Source organism: Carassius gibelio, chromosome B18 (assembly GCF_023724105.1).
Source record: "Carassius gibelio isolate Cgi1373 ecotype wild population from Czech Republic chromosome B18, carGib1.2-hapl.c, whole genome shotgun sequence".
Classification (NCBI taxonomy): Eukaryota; Metazoa; Chordata; class Actinopteri; order Cypriniformes; family Cyprinidae; genus Carassius; species Carassius gibelio.
The window spans coordinates 12,790,190-12,808,945 of NC_068413.1; the positions used below are offsets into that span (position 1 = coordinate 12,790,190).

At 39.3% G+C, this 18,756-nt stretch overlaps 1 protein-coding gene and 1 long non-coding RNA gene across 2 annotated transcripts; both read left to right on the top strand.

Annotated features, from left to right (window-relative positions):
- The first annotated feature begins 1,321 nt into the window (after window positions 1-1,321).
- Window positions 1,322-2,127, top strand: LOC127976950 (uncharacterized). Its single transcript, XR_008158057.1, has 2 exons — window positions 1,322-1,448; window positions 1,706-2,127. It is a non-coding gene; the product is annotated as an uncharacterized LOC127976950 (long non-coding RNA).
- A 14,826-nt stretch (window positions 2,128-16,953) lies between these two features.
- On the top strand, window positions 16,954-18,502 carry LOC127977847 (galactose-specific lectin nattectin-like). Its single transcript, XM_052583012.1, has 6 exons — window positions 16,954-17,052; window positions 17,193-17,260; window positions 17,427-17,512; window positions 17,708-17,830; window positions 18,002-18,125; window positions 18,237-18,502. The coding sequence occupies exons 2-6, from the start codon at window positions 17,200-17,202 to the stop codon at window positions 18,299-18,301; spliced, it is 459 nt and encodes a 152-aa protein (XP_052438972.1). The 5' UTR covers window positions 16,954-17,052; window positions 17,193-17,199; the 3' UTR covers window positions 18,302-18,502.
- The last annotated feature ends 254 nt before the right edge of the window (window positions 18,503-18,756 follow it).

The following is an 18,756-nucleotide window of genomic DNA, read 5'->3' on the forward strand; positions in this document are numbered from 1 at the left end:
AAAGTGGCGAAGGTTGGTTCCGCCCGAAGATGGTTTCCGCCCGGCCCGTATATTACAAACACCGGAACTTCCGGGAAATTCCGGGAGGCAAATTGGGCTGTACGAGGCACAGGTGAGGACAATAAACGCGGCGATCGTGGATTGGACAATGGAGAGAACAGGAAGGGTATAAAAAGAGTCTCAGAAATTCAAACAGGAGTTGGAGTTGAATCGTTTCAGGCCGATCCGGCGGGCAGTGTAGAGGTTTGGGCAGAGTCAGCATTGGTGAAGGCAGAGGATCTTCACGGGGTGAAGAAGGAGACAAGGACACTAGTAACTGGGCTGAGTATACAACATTTATTGATGTTTGATGAGACCATCTATATATAAACTACTGATGTGTTGGAGTCACAGTCATAGGAAGTACTCACCGGAAGTAACGTCAAGGGCGATCTCCAGCAACGGAAAACCGATGGTGTGAAGAGGATTGGACAGCTAGAAGGAGAAGGAGACAAAGGAAGAGTGTTATCGTTCATTTGTGAGTACTATTGGACAGTGCATTGTACATCATTGGGGAGAGTGCATTATCCAGCGTATGTTGTGAGCATCTGGTAAATAGGCCAGCGGCCCCATTACGGAGCAGAGTTTTGGGTGAGCCGGGAAGTACGAGTACAGGAAGCCGCAAGCAGTCGTGACGGCAACGTTATTCCTCCGGCCCTTCATCTATCAACAACGCCCAACGAAACCCCAGGATAAGTCCTAGTAAACCGTGGTTCTGACCCTATTTCACGTAGAGTGTGTGGAGTGCAGTGGGTGAGTCCTTGTCTTTGCTGTGAGTGTGTACACTTGAAATCTTGCAGTGGTATGCTGTGGTTGTGTTGTCAGTAGCCACCCTGGACTGGATGAGTCGTGGGGGAGACCAGTGACCATTGAGGCTGGTGAAGCGCCATTTTCATCTAAATGCCATTTTGCGACCCCTGCATGGAGACCCAAATGTAACGTCCTGTCTGGACCCTTTCAGAATACCCTGGCTCTGTGGAAGCGGTGGTGAAGAATACACGTAAGCAAGACTGGTGTGAGTAAAAGCCAAAAATTATACCTATATGCAAGGAGGAAGTTTTACTGTTGCAAATTAGCTGTGTGGATTTACTTTACCTGTTGTGGAGCCTCTTCAAAGGTTCACCCCGGTCCAGATCCCTTAAACTGCAAATAGAAGAGAGGAGAGGGAAGCGTTCGGGCCGGTGCGACAGTGTTTAACTTTCCCCGACGCACAGGAAATCCCTGTGGAGGCCTGCGCTACGACGACTTACTACTCCAGGTCTGACAGTTCATCTACTTACTGTATCGCAGTATTTCACCGTAAGCCCACCGCCCAGGAGAAGTATTCTAGGAGAATAGAGCCCCAGTTGCCTGTGGAATACTTACCTTTGTCCATTGCTACGAATCACTAAAGTGAGAATAGAGCCCCAGTTACCTGTGGAATACTTACCTTTGTCCATTGCTACGAATCACTAAAGGGAGAATAGAGCACCAGTTGCCTGTGGAATACTTACCTTTGTCCATTGCTACGAATCACTAAAGGGAGAATAGAGCACCAGTTGCCTGTGAAATACCTACCTTTGTCCATTGCTGCGAATCACTAAAGTGAGAATAGAGCCCCAGTTTCCTGTGAAATACTTACCTTTGTCCATTGCTACGAATCACTAAAGTGAGAATAGAGCCCCAGTTGCCTGTGAAGTACCTACCTGTGTTGTCCCCCGCAGTTTGAGTGACCTCTCTCTTGCAGTGCCATTGGAGTTCTGTGTCGCGGGTTGGCGCTCACCTCGGAGTGTGCAGAAGGGGAGGCGCCGTCCGAGCACCCTGTACGAAGAGATCGGAGGAACAAGTCATTTATCAGCCAGTCGTATGGACCCAAGTAACAGGTAGCCACTCTCACCGGATCGATTACTCATTGTGTGTTTCACTCTGCCTTCAGGAGAAAAGAAGGGCGCCACGAGTCAACAAAAGCCCAAAGGGACATACTAACCCTCGCCGCATAGTCCTCTCCGGCCCCTTTCTCCTCCTGCTGAACAGAGACGATAATTTTAAGATTTACCTCCCCCTCCCTGAATTATTTTAATTAATTTAAATAAAGTTGTTTTAATATTACTTACGCTTGGTCTGTCTGGTCATTGGGGTTGCTTTGAGACCTCCTCGGGGTGGAAACTAGGAAGGGGCGTGACTTGCAACATCTGTGGTCCGCTCCGACCTGTGACACATACACATTTACTAGTTGTATATATTTATTTAATACAATGTGTGAAATAACAGTGAACACCAGAACATTTTTTTTCATGAATTATTAAAAAAAGATTTTTCATTATCAGCTATTTCATTGTGTCGGCCCAATTATTTTCACGAAAATTTATATAATTTCAATATACATTAGACACTGTTTTACTTTACAATAAAAAAGTAAAAACACATTTAATGATGGTATGTATGCATTACAACTAACTAAAAAACTAACAAAAAATTATTAAACAATATCATCCTTTCCACAAGAATTGTGAGGTGTGTAATGGCCTGTGTTTTTTCACAGTCCTGTTTGCTGAACTGCTTGGCACATTTGAAAGGTGGGATTATCAGTCTAGCACCAACACTGGAGAGCATATCTTCAATAGTGAATCCCTTGTCTGCCATGACCACATCACATCTCCAGGCTCAAGTATGTCCAAAATCCCAGATTTCTTCGTGATTTCTTTGTCAGAGATTGAACTTGTGTAAAGCTGAGAGATAAAAGTCACTGTACCGCATGGAGCTACCCCAACCAGACCTTTGAATGTGGTAGTGCTCTTGTAACTAGAGAAGATCTCATAGTGGAGTGTCAGCAATGTAGGGCTTTCACAGCGGATTTCTACAGTCCAGGATGACTCGCAGGTTTGGACTGAACAAACGGTAATTCCTTGGCATGGAGGAGCATATTTTTTGCCTTGACATCCAAATAGGTACTGAACCTAACACAAAAAAACAGGTAATTAGCCCAGGTGATAATGGTCCTACTCACCTTAGCCACACTTAGTCCAAAAATGTCTGCAATAACTTGTTCCCTCATCTATGAGGTGGATTTTCCGTGCAGGGCTAGGGCTTGGGAATTCTTCCTGACCAATCCTCTGTTCATTGGACCAGTACACCAGATTGCTGGCAGATGGACATATAGACTCCCAGAACACCTGGAAAACTTCCTCTGATGGGAAACTTTGTGTAATATCTGAGAGTTTGATCAGAAACACAAAAAGTGTTCACTACTGTTTTTTTTTTCTAGATACATTTTCTGCAACCTCATCTCCAGCTCTTTGATGAACTGCAGAGCCTCATCTAATGCACCAAAAGTTTGGACACACCTTTTCATTCAAAGAGTTTTATTTATTTTCATGACTATGAAAATTGTAGATTCACACTGAAGGCATCAAAACTATAAATTAACACATGTGGAATTATATATGGAATTATATACATAATAATAATAATAATAATAATAGTTTATTACATTTATATAGCACTTTTCTAGGTACTCAAAGCACTTTACATAGACAGGGGGTATCATCTCATCCACCACCAGTGAGCAACATCCACCTGGTTGATGCGACGGCAGCCATGTTGCGCCAGAAAGCCCACCACACACCAGCTTACTGGTGGAGAGGAGACAGAGTGATGAAGCCAATCAGCAGATATGGGGATTGTTAGGAGGCCATGATGGTCAGAGGCCAATGGGTGAATTTAGCCAGGATGCTGAGGTCACACCTCTACTCTTTTGGAAAGACATCCTGGGATTTTTACTGACCACAGAGAGTCAGGACCTCGGTTTAATGTCTCATCCGAAGGACAGTGCTTGTTGACAATATAGTGTCCCCATCACTACACTGGGGCGCTAGGACCCACACAGACCACAGGGTGAGCACCCCCCGCTGGCCTCACTAGCACCTCTTCCAGCAGCAACCTAGGTTCCTCAGGTGGTCTCCCATCCCGGTACTCACCAGGCTCAGCCCTGCTTAGCTTCATTGGGAAACACTCCAGGGTGATATGGCTGCTAAAAAAAAAAAAAAAGTAGCCACCTTTTGCTTTGATTACTGCCTTGCACACTCTTGGCATTCTCTTGATGAGCTTCAAGAGGTAGTCACCTGAAATGGTCTTCCAACAGTCTTGATGGAGTTCCCAGAGAGATGCTTAGCTCTTGTTGGCCCTTTTTCCTTCTGTTTGTGGTCCAGCTCACCCCTAAACCATCTCGATTGGGTTCAGTTCCGATGACTGTGGAGGCCAGGTCATCTGGCGCAGCACCCCATCACTCTCCTTCTTGGTCAAATAGCTCTTACACAGCCTGGAGGTGTGTTTGGGGTCATTGTCCTGTTGAAAAATAAATGATGGTCCAACTAAACGCAAACTGGATGGAATAGCATGCCGCTGCAAGATGCTGTGGAAGCCATGCAGGTTCAGTATGCCTTCAATTTTTAATAAATCCCCAACAGTGTCACCAGCAAAGCACCCCCACACCATCACACCTCCTCCTCCATGCTTCACGGTGGGAACCAGGCATGTAGAGTCCATCTGTTCACCTTTTCTGAATCGCACAAAGACACGGTGGCTAGAACCAAAGATCTCAAATTTGGAATCATCAGACCAAAGCACAGATTTCCACTGGTCTAATGTCCATTCCTTGTGTTCTTTAGCCCAAACAAGTCTCTTCTGCTTGTTGTCTTTCTTTAGCAGTGGTTTCCTAGCAGATATTCTACCATGAAGGCCTGATTCACACAGTCTCCTCTTAACAGTTGTTCTAGAGATGTGTCTGCTGCAGAACTCCGTGCGCCATTGACCTGGTCTCTAATCTGAGCTGCTGTTTACCTGCGATTTCTGAGGCTGGTGACTCGGATGAACTTATCCGCAGCAGAAGAGGTGACTCTTGGTCTTCCTTTCCCGGGGGCGGCCCGCATGTGAGCCAGTTTCTTTGTAGCGCTTGATGGTTTTTGTGACTGCACTTGTGACATTTTCAAAGTTTCCCAATTTTTCGGACTGACTGAACTGACCTTCATTTCTTAAAGTAATGATGGCCACTCATTTTCGTGTACTTAGCTGCTTTTTTCTTGCCATAATACAAATTCTAACAGTCTATTCAGTAGGACTATCAGCTGTGTATCCACCTGACTTCTGCACAACACAACTGATGGTCCCAACCCCATTTATAAGACAAGAAATCACACTTATGAAACCTGACATGGCACACCTGTGAAGTGAAAACCATTTCAGGTGAAATTCCTCCTGAAGCTCATCAAGAGAATGCCAAGAGTGTGCAAAGCAGTAATCAAAGCAAAAGGTGGCTACTTTGAAGAACCTACAATATGACATATTTTCAGTCATTTAACACTTTTTTGTTATGTATATAATTCTACATGTGTTAATTCATAGTTCTGATGCCTTCAGTGTGATTCTACAATTTTCATAGTCATGAGAATAAAGAAAACCACAAGAGAAGCAGATGGAGAGTTAACCAAACAGAGGCTTTTATTCAGCCAAGAAATATTGAGGGTCCAAAAATAAATCTAAATGTAAACTTAAGTTCTTCCCAGTCTGAGGTATCTTCGTAGTTGGTGTTGCTTCTACACAGGGCCACCTTAAAATGGGAGACAGAGCATAGAAAAGGCAGGTCAGTAAGCAACATGTGACAAAATTCATCCGCTTTGCTCTTCAGCCAGTTGTCTTCAATTACTCTTTCGCTTGTCTAGACCATCCAGAGGCTTTAGCACCTTCTCTTTGGGCCGCTCTCACAAACTGAAGCAGAGATCCTACCTTTATGATGACCTCCATTAGGTCATCAATGACTGCAGCTGTGGGTGGTTCCATGTCTGGAGGGTGAGCAGGTGGAAGTACTCATGATTCATGACTTTTCCTTGCCGGGGCCTGCTCCTCTGGTTTGGGGTTTCTCCTTCCCACACTGGCTTGCCACAATAGTCATACTATTTTTTAATTTCACGTCACAGTACACTGTTTGGACAAAAGGGTCGTTCTCTAATTGCAGGTACATTTGGTGTCCAAAATATTTTTCCCCCTGCTTTTACATTTTATTTCTTTCAATAATTGTATTTGTCACTCAATGTCATGAATCACAAGTTGTTACAGGCTATAACATACATTTATACATATACATATATTGTTATGATCGGAGACCCAGGGAAACACAGGAGATGAGAGATCCAAACGCAGTGTGGTTTAATGGGTAATCCAAATCAGAATCCAACAAGCAGGGGTCAAAACCAGAAATCAATCCAAAACAAACAAACACTAGGGATAGGAACAGGAACAGGAACAGGAATGGAACTCAGAAGACAAGGAAACTCGGAAGGCAAGGAAACTAGGTGACGGAAAGAAAGGACTCCATGAAGACAAAGAGAAAAAGACCGGTTAATATAGGCAGGGTAATGACTATCAAGTGAAGACACCTGAGTGCAATTAACAGGACTGCGATTACTGTGATGAAGGGACAAGGCTTTGTGGGAATTGTAGTGCCTACGGTGAGGTGCCCATGGGGAAGTGATACCACTAGTGGAGACTCAGAGCGTAGAGAAACAGACACCAGACAGTGTGACATACATACATACATACATACATACATATATATATATATATATATATATATATATATATATATATATATATATATATATGTATATATATATATATATATATATGAGAATGTTGATAGTATTTAAGAATAAAGAATTGAGTCATACACAGACACACACATACAAGAGATCATTATTTCCAGCTATACAAGACACTATTAATTAAAATATTATATTGTTATGGCCTTTTACATCCTGTGATCAATGACAATGAGAAAATTATAAAATGATTAATAATATTTGAAAAACTATTTGAAAAGGCTTGAAAAAATTACTTTGGACAACAAATGTACCTGCAATTATAGAATCATCAATAGGTAAAAAAAAAAAAAAGGTTACCTGGAGGTGGTGTGCAACGTAATCTAAATTGCTCCATAGAAAACGACTGGGAATGCAACCAATTTTTAGCCACGAACTTCCTGGAATGTAATCGTCAGCGGTTAAATGCTGACTACAGACATATGTCTACCTCTCCGAATTACAAATGTAGACCTTTCCTCTCGTCTAATAGTGATGATCCATTTCATTTTGTGGTCTTCATTTAAAGGAAACCAGTGAAAACTCAAATATGGTTGTTTTCGTTTAGAATAAGTGCACAGAGGGCGCTACAGCAACACTTACTTCTTGACTCTGCAATTGTTACCAGAAATAGCTTTACCCTGTGTTGGCAAACAATGGAAACACAAAACCCGGAAGTGTGAAAAAGGCTAATTCCAAGAGGGTCCTTGCACCATTGGTGCTCAGGCCCTAAATAAAAACAGTGTTATGTTTAACGATTACAGAGTGGGTCACATATGAATATTTTTTACACACATACAGCTTTAATTAACATATTCCATAAACTACATTGACTAACTTTAAAATATGAGACAGATTTTTCAGTAGTTAAGGACACATGGTTATTCCCTATTTGGGTGATGTATAACTATTTATTAACTTGAACTGATTTACCAACCCGTTGTTAGATTCTGTGGCTTTTCCTTTCATAGTGTGAACGGTCTGTATCTTCTCTTTGTGTTGTGTTGATATTTTAACCAGACCGGACAACAAGAGATTCTTTGGACAACTTTTTATTCTGAATGAATAAAAAGGAAAATTTATGGGAAAAATCTTAACATTGACCTTTCCCCAGCTGCGCTTACCGCAACTGCCATAATATTCCCATTATTAAATGGACTGCATATTGATTAAATCAACAATATAAAAAAAAAAATCTCAATGTTAAACATTTGACCTGAATTAAAAACAACAATATTAACAGAAACATTCATAGAAAGCATACTTGAATGAATAAAGTTGAAAATTTATGAAAACAAAAGTCAATCCGTGGCTTTCTCCACAATTTCAACATTGACCTGCCAGTCAAAACAGATAATTTTAGCCAAGGAACTTACACGGTTAATAAACACCAAAAGAAAAAATACATACTTCATGTTACCAAACCTCTATTATTGTTACAATAAGATTAAACTGTATTTAAAAAAAAAAAAAAAATACATATTAGTCACAAGAAACAAACTAATTTAAAACTTTTTAGTGAGAGCTCCAGCAGAACTCACCTTTCCCCAACTGCGAATACCGCGAACTGAAGGAAAGCAACCGGAACCTTACTCTTAAAGGGGCCATGTACTATATATTAACAATTACAAAATAACACTGAAAAATTTACATACAAGGATATAAACAGCTCAAATAACATTCCAGATGAAAGAAAAATTACTATAATAGAAAAATAAGTTTATAAATATAAAATAATTGATAATAACAAAGGGAGGGATTTTGTGTGAAATTAATACATTTATATAACACCTGTTACATTTACCTCCCCTAATTTCACCAAAATTCTACATGTGCACAAAGAGGATTTCATAAAGAATCACATGCAAAAAGAAGAGCAAAAAAGAATGCAAAAACTCAATCAGAGATGTATAAAGTACTAGAGAACCATACTTGAGTAAAAGTACAAGTGCTCTATCAAAAAAGTGACTTGAGTAGAAGTAGAAGTGCTCTTTAAGCACCACACTTAAGTAGAAGTACTAAAGTATTCAAAATTTTTTGTACTTAAGTATTGCAAGTAGTCTATTTTAAAATTTACTACTCAAGTACTGAAAGTAAAAGTAGAAGTATTGTGTTATGTAGCTATTAAAGAAAATAGTCAAAAGTTGGAACATATTGTTTTTACTATTTCAAATGATTAACCTAAAGGACAATAACAATTCCTTTGACTGTAACTTCTTGTAAACAAAAAACGGTTACTAGGGTTAGTTAGCCCAATTTGCAAAATGATGTCATTAATAACTTACCCTCATGTTGTTTCAAACCCCTAAGACATCAGAGGGTCATTTAGAATTTTTTGACGCATCGAAAATACATTTTGGTCCAAAAATAGCAAAAACTACGACTTTATTCAGCATTGTCTTCTCTTCCGTGACTGTTGTAAGACAGTTAAAAACAAAGCAGTTTGTGATATCTGGTTCGCGAACGAATCATTCGATGTAACCGGATCTTTTTGAAACAGTCCACCAAATCGAACTGAATCGTTTTAAACAGTTCGCGTCTCCAATACGCATTAATCCACAGATGAATTAAGCTGTTAACTTGTTTAATGTGTCTGACACTCCCTCTGAGTTAAAACAAACCAATATCCCGGAGTAATTCATTGACTCAAACAGTACACTGACTGAACTGCTGTGAAGAGAGAACTGAAGATGAACACCGAGCCGAGGCAGATAATGACTCGTTCACGAGTCAAGAACCGTTTCTGTCAGACGCGTCCGATTCGTGAACCGAGGAGCTGATGATACTGCGCATGTGTGATTTAGCGTGAAGCAAACCGACACACAGAGCGTCTGGAACCGAACTGATTCTTTTGGTGATTGATTCTGAACTGATTCTGTGTTAATGTTATGAGCCCAAGTGCAGTCAACGCCAATGACGCCATTGCATCGAGCGCAAAAGAATCGGTGAACTGTTTTCTTCAACTGGTTTATTGAATCGAACTGTCAGAAAGAACTAACGTTACTGGTCATCCGAAAACCGATGCAACCGGTTATTGACTCATGAACGAGTCATTATCTGGCTCGGCTCGGTGTTCATCTCTCTCTTCACAGCAGTTCAGTCAGCACGCGCAGTCTCGCTTGATTCGCTCAATGATGTGCCAGCGTCATCAAACCTGCCATGCCATCTACAGTTCTGGCAGTGGTTTGTAATGGAATGATTCGTAACATTTTTATAATTGTAACGAGTAACGATGCAGCACATAAAAAAAATATCGGAGTAAAAGTATTAAACTCAGCGAAAATATGTACCGAAGTAAAAGTGGAAGTAGGAGAAAAAAATAATACTCTAGTAAAGTACAGATACCGCCTTTTAGTACTTAAGTACAGTAGTGAAGTAGTTCTACTTCGTTACTATACATCTCTGAACTCAATAGTTACAGCAATGAAAGCCATCTGTCTTGACAGATACAGAGAATTTTGAGGGTGATCAGGCCCCAAAACCTCTTAGTTAAGTATGTTGCCAAGTACACCATACCACACTTAATCTTTGCAAAAAAAATCTTCATTCACATTATTCATATATTAATTACACTTAATGAAAATTTAACCCAAAAAGAAAAAAAAAAAAACATAGAGAGAGTAAACTTCTTTCTAAATCACAAAAATTAGAATAGGCTTAAAAGTGACTGAGACTTTTTCTGGAACCTGTCTGACAAGTTTGCCATTTGAAATGGTTTTTGGGCCATGGTCTCAATCAGCCGGTTTGCCTGTGTAGTAATTGTGCCTTGCTCTTGTTCAGGACCTGGCATTGACACATCATCACGGACCGGCAAATTGGAGTCAGTAATACCTGAATTGGTAAAGTCAACTGTTGTCAATATAATTCACAATCAGAAGTTCCTGCTCTCAGTGTTTTATCAGAGAGCTTCTGGTCTTGACTGTCTCTCTCATCTTCTTCCTTTTCCATTTGTACATCAAGAGATTTTGAACTCCTTGAGACATCCTCATTTAATAATAATGAATGTGTTCTGTTCATGATCTTCATCCTCCAAGGAATCAGTGGAATTTGTTGATCGACTCTCACAGTCAGAATTGTTTGAGCAATCAGCAACTGTAGGTCCACATGTTTCATCCTCAGGACATGTCACTGGTAAGAAACTGATGTCTAAGAGCATATTCCGATGTACCACTTTGGTGTGTCCTTTGTCATCCTTCATGTGCCTCATGCACATGTATATGTGTGTCCAAGGGTCATTATCCACAATGGTGTACACAGTAGATTCCCATCTATCTGCAAACTTTCTTTTCCCTCTTTCTCCTTTATTGGCAATGAGCACTCTATCCCCATGTTCAAACTCCCTTCATCTTGTGGTTATAAATCTTTGTCTGTTTCCTCTGCTCCTGTAGAGCATGTTTTTGGGCAATTTCAATCAATCAATCAATCAATCACCTTTATTTATATAGTGCTTTAAACAAAATACATTGCGCCAAAGCACTGAACAACATTCATTTGGAAAACAGTGTCTCAATAATGCAAAATGATAGTTAAAGGCAGTTCATCATTGAATTCATTGATGTCATCTCTGTTCAGTTGAAATAGTGTCTGTTTTAATTTGCAATCAAGTCAACGATATCGCTGTAATTTCAGCTGATTTGTGAAGATGAGACATTAAAGTTGCAACATAGCTGCAGTAGTCAACAATCACCAGATCCTTTGATACTTGCTTGAACATTACGTCACAGGTAAGCGTGGGACACGTCCAAACATGAGTTGGAAAGGTGTGTAACCCGTCGTCTTATCCTTAGATCTCAAGGGCAAGGAGCGAAGCATATTTCCTAAGGTTCGGTTGAACCACTCCGTGATGCCATTTTCCTTAGGATGATAGGCAGTCGTGCGAGATTTGGAGACCCCAGAAAATGTTAGCAATTCAGCAATGAGCTCACTTTCGAAGTTTGTACCTTGATCCGTGTGGATCCGCTCAGGGAAACCATATACACACAACACATGGTCCCATAACTTCCGAGCAACTTGCTTAGCCATCTGGTTGATGCAAGGAAAGGCATGTGCAAGTTTAGTGAAATGATCCGTCAAGACCAACACATCCACTGAATGCTGTTTGCTATCTTCTGCACTCCAAAAGTCAAGACAAACCAACTCCATTGGTGCAGAAGTTGCTTTCCAGTGGAGCTCGAGCAGGTGGCTCAGGTGTTTTGGACAGAATACACCTCTTGCAACACTTCACATATTCTCTGATCTCATGCTCCATCTTGGGCCAGAGGAAGCGCTGTCTCGCCAAGTGAACTGTTCTTGCCTGTCCTTGTTGACCAGCAAGAACGCAAAGACCATTTAAGGCTTTTTCTACCATGTTCTGAGGCAGAACATACTGCATGTAGATGTCTTCTCTGGCTGCTTATTGGGTCCTTAGTTACCGTGTACAGAATCCCATCACACATATATAGACGATCCCATTGCTTGACAAGAGCCAGTGCTCTGTAGTCGAGCTTCTCTCTCTCGTCTTGAAGGATGTCTTTTACGAAGTACAAAAGGGAGAACATTGGAAATGCTAAGGTCAAGCTCTTGACTTCTCCCCCACTAATCATGAGAGAACACAGGCAGAGGTTGTTCACCTTGGTTAGTGGCAGCAACCTGTTGAACTAACTGCACCAACTGCGTCACTGCCGCTGTTTCCCAGTCATCTTGGGATTGGCAAAGTGTCTTAACTGCTGCTGGATCACACGACTGCATGTGACAGCTTGACTGACATCCAATCTGATCACTTATCTTGTGGCACTCAACCTTCAGATGAAACACATCCTGTATTCCTTCTTTTTCTATAACATCAGCTTCGGTATGTAAGCGATTGTAACTCTCATTCATGAGCCTATGACTAATTGACCTTGCAAATGGATCTCTACTTAAGGTATCAGCCACAATGTTCTTAACTCCTGCAATATGTTTTATATCAAAAAAATAAGGGGCTAATTTTGAAATCCACTTTTGTTCACAGGCATCGAGTTTTGGCTTAGTCATAATGTGCGTAAGTGGATTGTTGTCAGTCCAAACTGTGAAGCTGTGCCCCTTAAGCCAGTGGCTGAACTTTTCGCACACACTCCACTTCAAAGCCAAAAACTTGAGCCTGTGTGCAGGGTACTTCTTCTGTGATGCAGTCAGGGTTTTGCTGGAAAATTGTGACGATCGGGACCCAGTGAAACAAAGGGAAAGGGATATCCAATTGCAGTATGGTTTAGGGTAATCCAAATCGTAATCCAACAAGCCGGGGTCAAAACCAGAATATCATCCAAATAAACAAACAAAGAAGGAACAGGAAGGGAACAGGAACGGAAAAAGGAACAGGAACTCGTAATGCGAGGAACTCAGAAGACGAGAAGACTGGGTACGGAAGGAAACGGAAGGAAGGACTCCATCCAGACAACAGGAAAAGACTGGTTAATATAGGGAGGCTAATTACTAATAAGTGAAGGCACCTGGTGTAATTAACAGGAGGGCAATTACTGTGATGAAGGGACAAGGCTAGTGGGAATAGTATTGCCTACAGTGAGGTGCCTAAGGGGAAGTGAGCCCACTAGTGGATACCCAGGGAAACAGAGACCAGACAGCGTGACATTACCTCCTCCTCCATGGAGCAGCTACCAGATGCTCCATCCGAACCCAAGAAGAGACCAAAGAACAAAGAGACCAGGAGGGAGGTGGAGTGGCGGAGGACCAGGGGGAGGGATGGAAGGCCAGGTAAAATGGGGAAACAGAGACAAGAGGACCAAAAAAGGAGCAAAAACAACATTAACAAATAAAACAACAACAACAAAACACAAGGGTGGCGCAGAAGACCACCACATTCGTGCGGTTGGGACAGAAGCCCACCAGGGCAGCGCAGAAGACCACCACATCCGTGCAGTCGAGACAGAATCCCACCAAGGCGGCCTAGAAGACCACAACATATGTGCGGTCGAGAGAGAAGTCCACCAGGGCGGCGTAGAAGACCACCACATCCGTGCAGTGGAGGCAGAGGGCCACCCAGGCAGCGCTGAAGACCACCCCAGTGGGATCGATGACACAGAAGAGCAAGTCTGGTTAGGCAAGTCTGAAACAGAGAACATGAACAAGTTAAGGGTGGCCTCCATGGCCACAACAGGATCAGTCGAGCGGTCAGAGAGTTCGGCTGAGATGTGACGAGGCTCAGGAAGTTCCGCAGAGGTACCCACCTATTACCCCACATAAATGTTATCACACGTGCTACCATGATATTTCTCGGCATGGTCTTGGAAGAAGTTGGTTCAACAAGAATGGTGCTCCAAAGAGACAATGGAGTGTTGCTGGGCAGTCTTCCCCACACTAAATGTTTTTGGTCTAGCAGCAAGAGTGACAGCATGATGGAGCTTTACGGTTCAAATTTTGCTAGGGATCTCATCATTTCGCCAGTGTGTGAGATTTGACATCACATCCAAAAAGTGTTCACCGTCTGGTCTATGTGTGTCTATGTTTTAGCTGGCAACGGCGAATGGCACGGTGGATTGTGTTCACCAACAATGTTTTCTCGAAGTATTACTGAGTCCATGTTGTGATTTCCATTACAGTAGCATTCCTATATGTGATGCAGTGCCGTCCAAGGGCCCGAAGATCACAGGCATCCAGTATGGTTTTCCAGCCTTTACTCTTATGCACAGAGGTTATTCCAGATTCTCTGAATCTTTTGATGATAGTATGCACTATAGATGATGATAACTTCAAACTCTTTGCAATTTTTCTCTGAGAAACTCCTTTCATATATTGCTCCACTATTTTTCACCACAATATTGGGGGAATTGGGAATCCTCAGCCCATCTTGACTTTTGAAAGAGACTGCCACTCTGAGAGTCTCTTTTTATACCCAATCATGTTGTCGATTGACCTAATAAGTCACATATTGGTCCTCCAGCTGTTCCTTTTATGTACTGTACATTTAACTTTTCTGGCCTCTCATTGCTACCTACAAACTGGGGTCCTCTGTCAGAAACCACGTCCATCGGGAGGCCATGTAAGCAAAAGACATGGTTTACAATGGTCAACGCTGTCTTCTTGGCTGAGGGTAATTTGGGGAAGGGAATAAAATGAGCCGCCTTCGATAACCAGTCCACCACGGTCAAAATGACCGTGACATATAGTCTACTCATCAAAAATTAAAAGAAGATTTTTACACAAAGGATTATATGCATGATATTGTTATTAAACAGTAAATAATTAGGCCTATATATATATATATATATATATATATATATATATATATATATATATATATATATATATATATATATATATATATATATGCACTGTATAACTAAGTTTTATTTATTTATTTTCCTTTTTATTAAAAACTATTCCAAACATGCTTAATATATCAGGAAATATTTCTATTCTCAAATATATGTAAGTAAACGCGTTTTGCACCTTTATAGATTATTTGATAAATATATGGTGATGGGCATAGTGTAATCTATTAAATACACATAAAAACTCGACTTAAGTTTTTTACTTAAGTGCCATATCATGCCATAAAATATTTCAATACGACTGAATTTGCATTTAATGTAAATTTGAATAACAATATTGTATATTTTAACACTTTCATTATCATTTACATTATCAAAGAACATTCAAGTTTAAAGCCGAATGGTTGAAAAACTTCCAGCATATGACCAACTATCAACGTTGAAATATGGTTGAAATAAAGTCAGTTGTTTTAATGAAACAACGTTAAAAATGTTTAATGCTAAATGGTTGAAAAAGGTTAACAAACTTTTAAATTATTTATATTAAATTATTTAAGATGATTATTATTTAATAGCATTTTTAAATATTTTATTCATGATACCTATTATAAAATCTAAAGGTATATGCTAAATATTATAATCATTAACAACAGTAAAACTAAATACATTTCGCTGCTTTATCACACTGAAACAACTCCTATTGGTAGTTTTATTTTATTCTGCTAACTTTGCATTTTTGATTGTGCCTTACGTGTGACCAAAAATGTAGTTTTTTCTGTTTCAGCTGTTTGATCTCACTGGTGCCTCATGCACATATTCACTGGAAACAGCAGCCGTTCAACGTGACATCCATCGCCAGCAGTGGTTCACTTTGGCATTTTGCTCATTATTGAAACGTGTGAACTACAAAGCCTAGTTTACCTCATGAACAATAGTTAAACTTCAAATGGGCAACATCACGAATATGGCAACGTTTGGATTTCTCCCGAGTGAGAGAATGAGAGAACCCAACCTTACCTTATGTTTCGCTTAAATTATTATTATTACTATTTGTTTATAGCTAAGCCTATATTATTATTATATGTTGCAACTATTTTATCCATTAGAATTATATATTTTAAATTATTGTTTTGTTCTGATAAATTTGTTAAATTTAAACGATTTGTTGTAAAGTGAAGGGAACTAAAAATATCCTGTTGGTACATTATAGGACAGCCGTTATTATTTCTAAATGTAATAAACTGCAACTTATACATGACTTGTACTTTTTTTCTTCTCACAAACAGAATTTAATTTTAGCTTGATTAAATTATGCATCAAACGAAAATAGGTGATTAATTATGGCGTTAAAATTTGTTACTGTGGGTTAACAGTAATTATTTGTTATACAGAGTCTGGTAATCTGCAATTAATTTGGACAACATACTTTTCAGAGTGTGCATTTGACTATTTATTATGTTTATTAACTGTGTATTTATACATAATTTGATGAGACATTAATGCTTACTGAGAGCCAATTTTTAGCTACACCATCTTCTAAAATGCCATTAAATCTGTTGTTGTTGTTTTTAGCACTGACAGCTTCTCATAGGCTATAAACTCTTTGAGGAAGAGTTTTGTGCCAATAAATTCCACCCCTGTAAAAGACATCTCTTATGGAATTCCCATCATGACAGCCACCAGCATAAACATGTGGGAGAATATCAACTGAGGAGTTGAAGCTCTTTTAAAACACTTTTGAATATAAAAATATAATTTTGACACTTACTTTTTGATGTAACATGTAAGTACATGTAATTTATGTTGTATTACACACACACACACACACACACACACACACATATATATATATATATATATATATATATATATATATATATATATATATATATATATATATATATATATATATATATATATATAATAATTACCATAAAGCACAGATTTTTCAGTTGTGAATTAAGGTTTGTGTTGTTTTGTCTTTTAGAAGCTGCTTTCAAAGTCAACTTGGCCCAGAAATCTGAGGAGGCACGTGACGCCTCTGATCCACGTGACTTATACAATCTTGACTTAATGGAAAGTATAAAACCAGGCTCCTTCTTGAACTTCACAAAATCTTCCTCTGAGATTCTGAAGGCAACCATTTGAAAACCAAGGTGAGTTTTGACACAGAGACCTACTTAATAACCTTTTGACATAGAGTATTTTTGTTTTTAAAATGCATTGACAATCCACAATGTGCAGTATAATACTTAAAATACTTTAAAAAAATTAATGCTTACATTTTATTTTTCAGTTTCATCATGGCAATGCTGAGAAGTCTTCTGCTTCTTTTCATTGTGTTCTCCATTGGGAAAGCAGAAGGTAAAAAATAGATTTGTAAAAACTATTGTAATTAATTTGAAATGCTTTTCTGCCAAACCTTTGATGTTTTGTAGCTTTATATAGAAGGATAGCAAGAAACCAACTAATATTTATCTTAATATTATTATAATATTTCCTATGTTTATTTACTGGATAATACATTTAGTAAAAAAATGTCCCTATGGATGGACACATTTTGGAGTCCGATGCTACAAGTTCTTCTCTCAGGCTGTCAACTGGGTCACAGCAGAGGTAAACTGTTAGTTAGTTTTTATTATTTTAAAAATAAGACTTTCTTTTTGTAAATAAATTTGACAGAACACAAATAATGATGAATAACCAGTTAGACCTGACTTTGTGTGAAAATCAATAAAAATATTGTTTAAAGATGCTTTATGCTTAAAAAGACTGTATTTTGTATTGACAATAAAAAATCTATGTCTTTAGAGGAAATGCCAAAGTCTAGATGCAAATCTCGCATCTGTACATAGTAAAATAGAACATGATTTTCTCCTGAGTCTGTTGCCTTCTACCACACAATGTTGGATTGGTACTCATGATGCTGAACAAGTAAGTTTTGTGGCTTTTTTTATTTGCTTTGTCTAGTTTTTTTGTCATGACTGAAATCTCTAAAGTTTGTAATGAAGATGGTTTGACTTCTTCAATGCCAAACTAAATGACCTTCTAAATGTAGTCTAAGTACAGTAGAACACTCTTATAACAGCTGTCTTTGCTCTTTAGGAAGGAGAGTGGTTGTGGACTGATGGTACTCCATTTGACTTCACCTACTGGGCCCCTGGACAACCTGACAATAAGAAAACTGAGAACTGTGGGGAGCTCACCTACAACTACTATGGAGATTCCTGTAATGTGAAATTGTTCATTTTTCAAACATGTCTTAAACATTCTATTTTATTTTGATTCTAACATTGCAATGATGATGAGAATGACATATTTTATTTTTTTATATCCATAGATGACCGTTGGAATGACTTACCCTGTTTAACCCAACAGGGTTATGTTTGTGCTAAATACCTGTGAGATCACATGCAGTCATCCTGCTCCATGGTTACTACATCCTGCTCCATGTAGTGATTTTACTACATTTACATGTTCTGATCTTATCTTTACTAGTGTTATTCTAAAACTAAACTTTTCTTAAATATTTTATCAACTTGATTCTCTTCTAAATACTGAAACACTCCTCAAATCAATAAATGCATTTAAAAAAAAAACTGTTTTGTGAGGATTTAATATATAGTTATAAGAATTGCTTTATAGGCTTCAAGTGATGTCATCGTCAAAGGAGGGGCTTGAAACAAAGCTGGTACCCCAGTGACTGGTCACATTGATTTTGCCAAGTAAGAAATGTTCCTGGAACATAATTTATTTTAAAATCAGAGGGAAATGATAGCTTATTTCCAAGGGTGTAGAAGCACCTAATCCTGACTGTATGCCTAAAACTGACTAAAAAGTAAAATCTCTATTCTGATTGG

Excerpts from the sequence above, each read along its gene's own strand:
- LOC127977847 (XM_052583012.1), top strand. The coding sequence starts at position 17,200 with ATGGCAATGCTGAGAAGTCTTCTGCTTCTTTTCATTGTGTTCTCCATT. Across the intron at positions 17,831-18,001 it reads GTACTCATGATGCTGAACAA|GAAGGAGAGTGGTTGTGGAC; the intron begins GTAAGTTTTGTG and ends TTTGCTCTTTAG. Across the intron at positions 18,126-18,236 it reads CAACTACTATGGAGATTCCT|ATGACCGTTGGAATGACTTA; the intron begins GTAATGTGAAAT and ends TTATATCCATAG.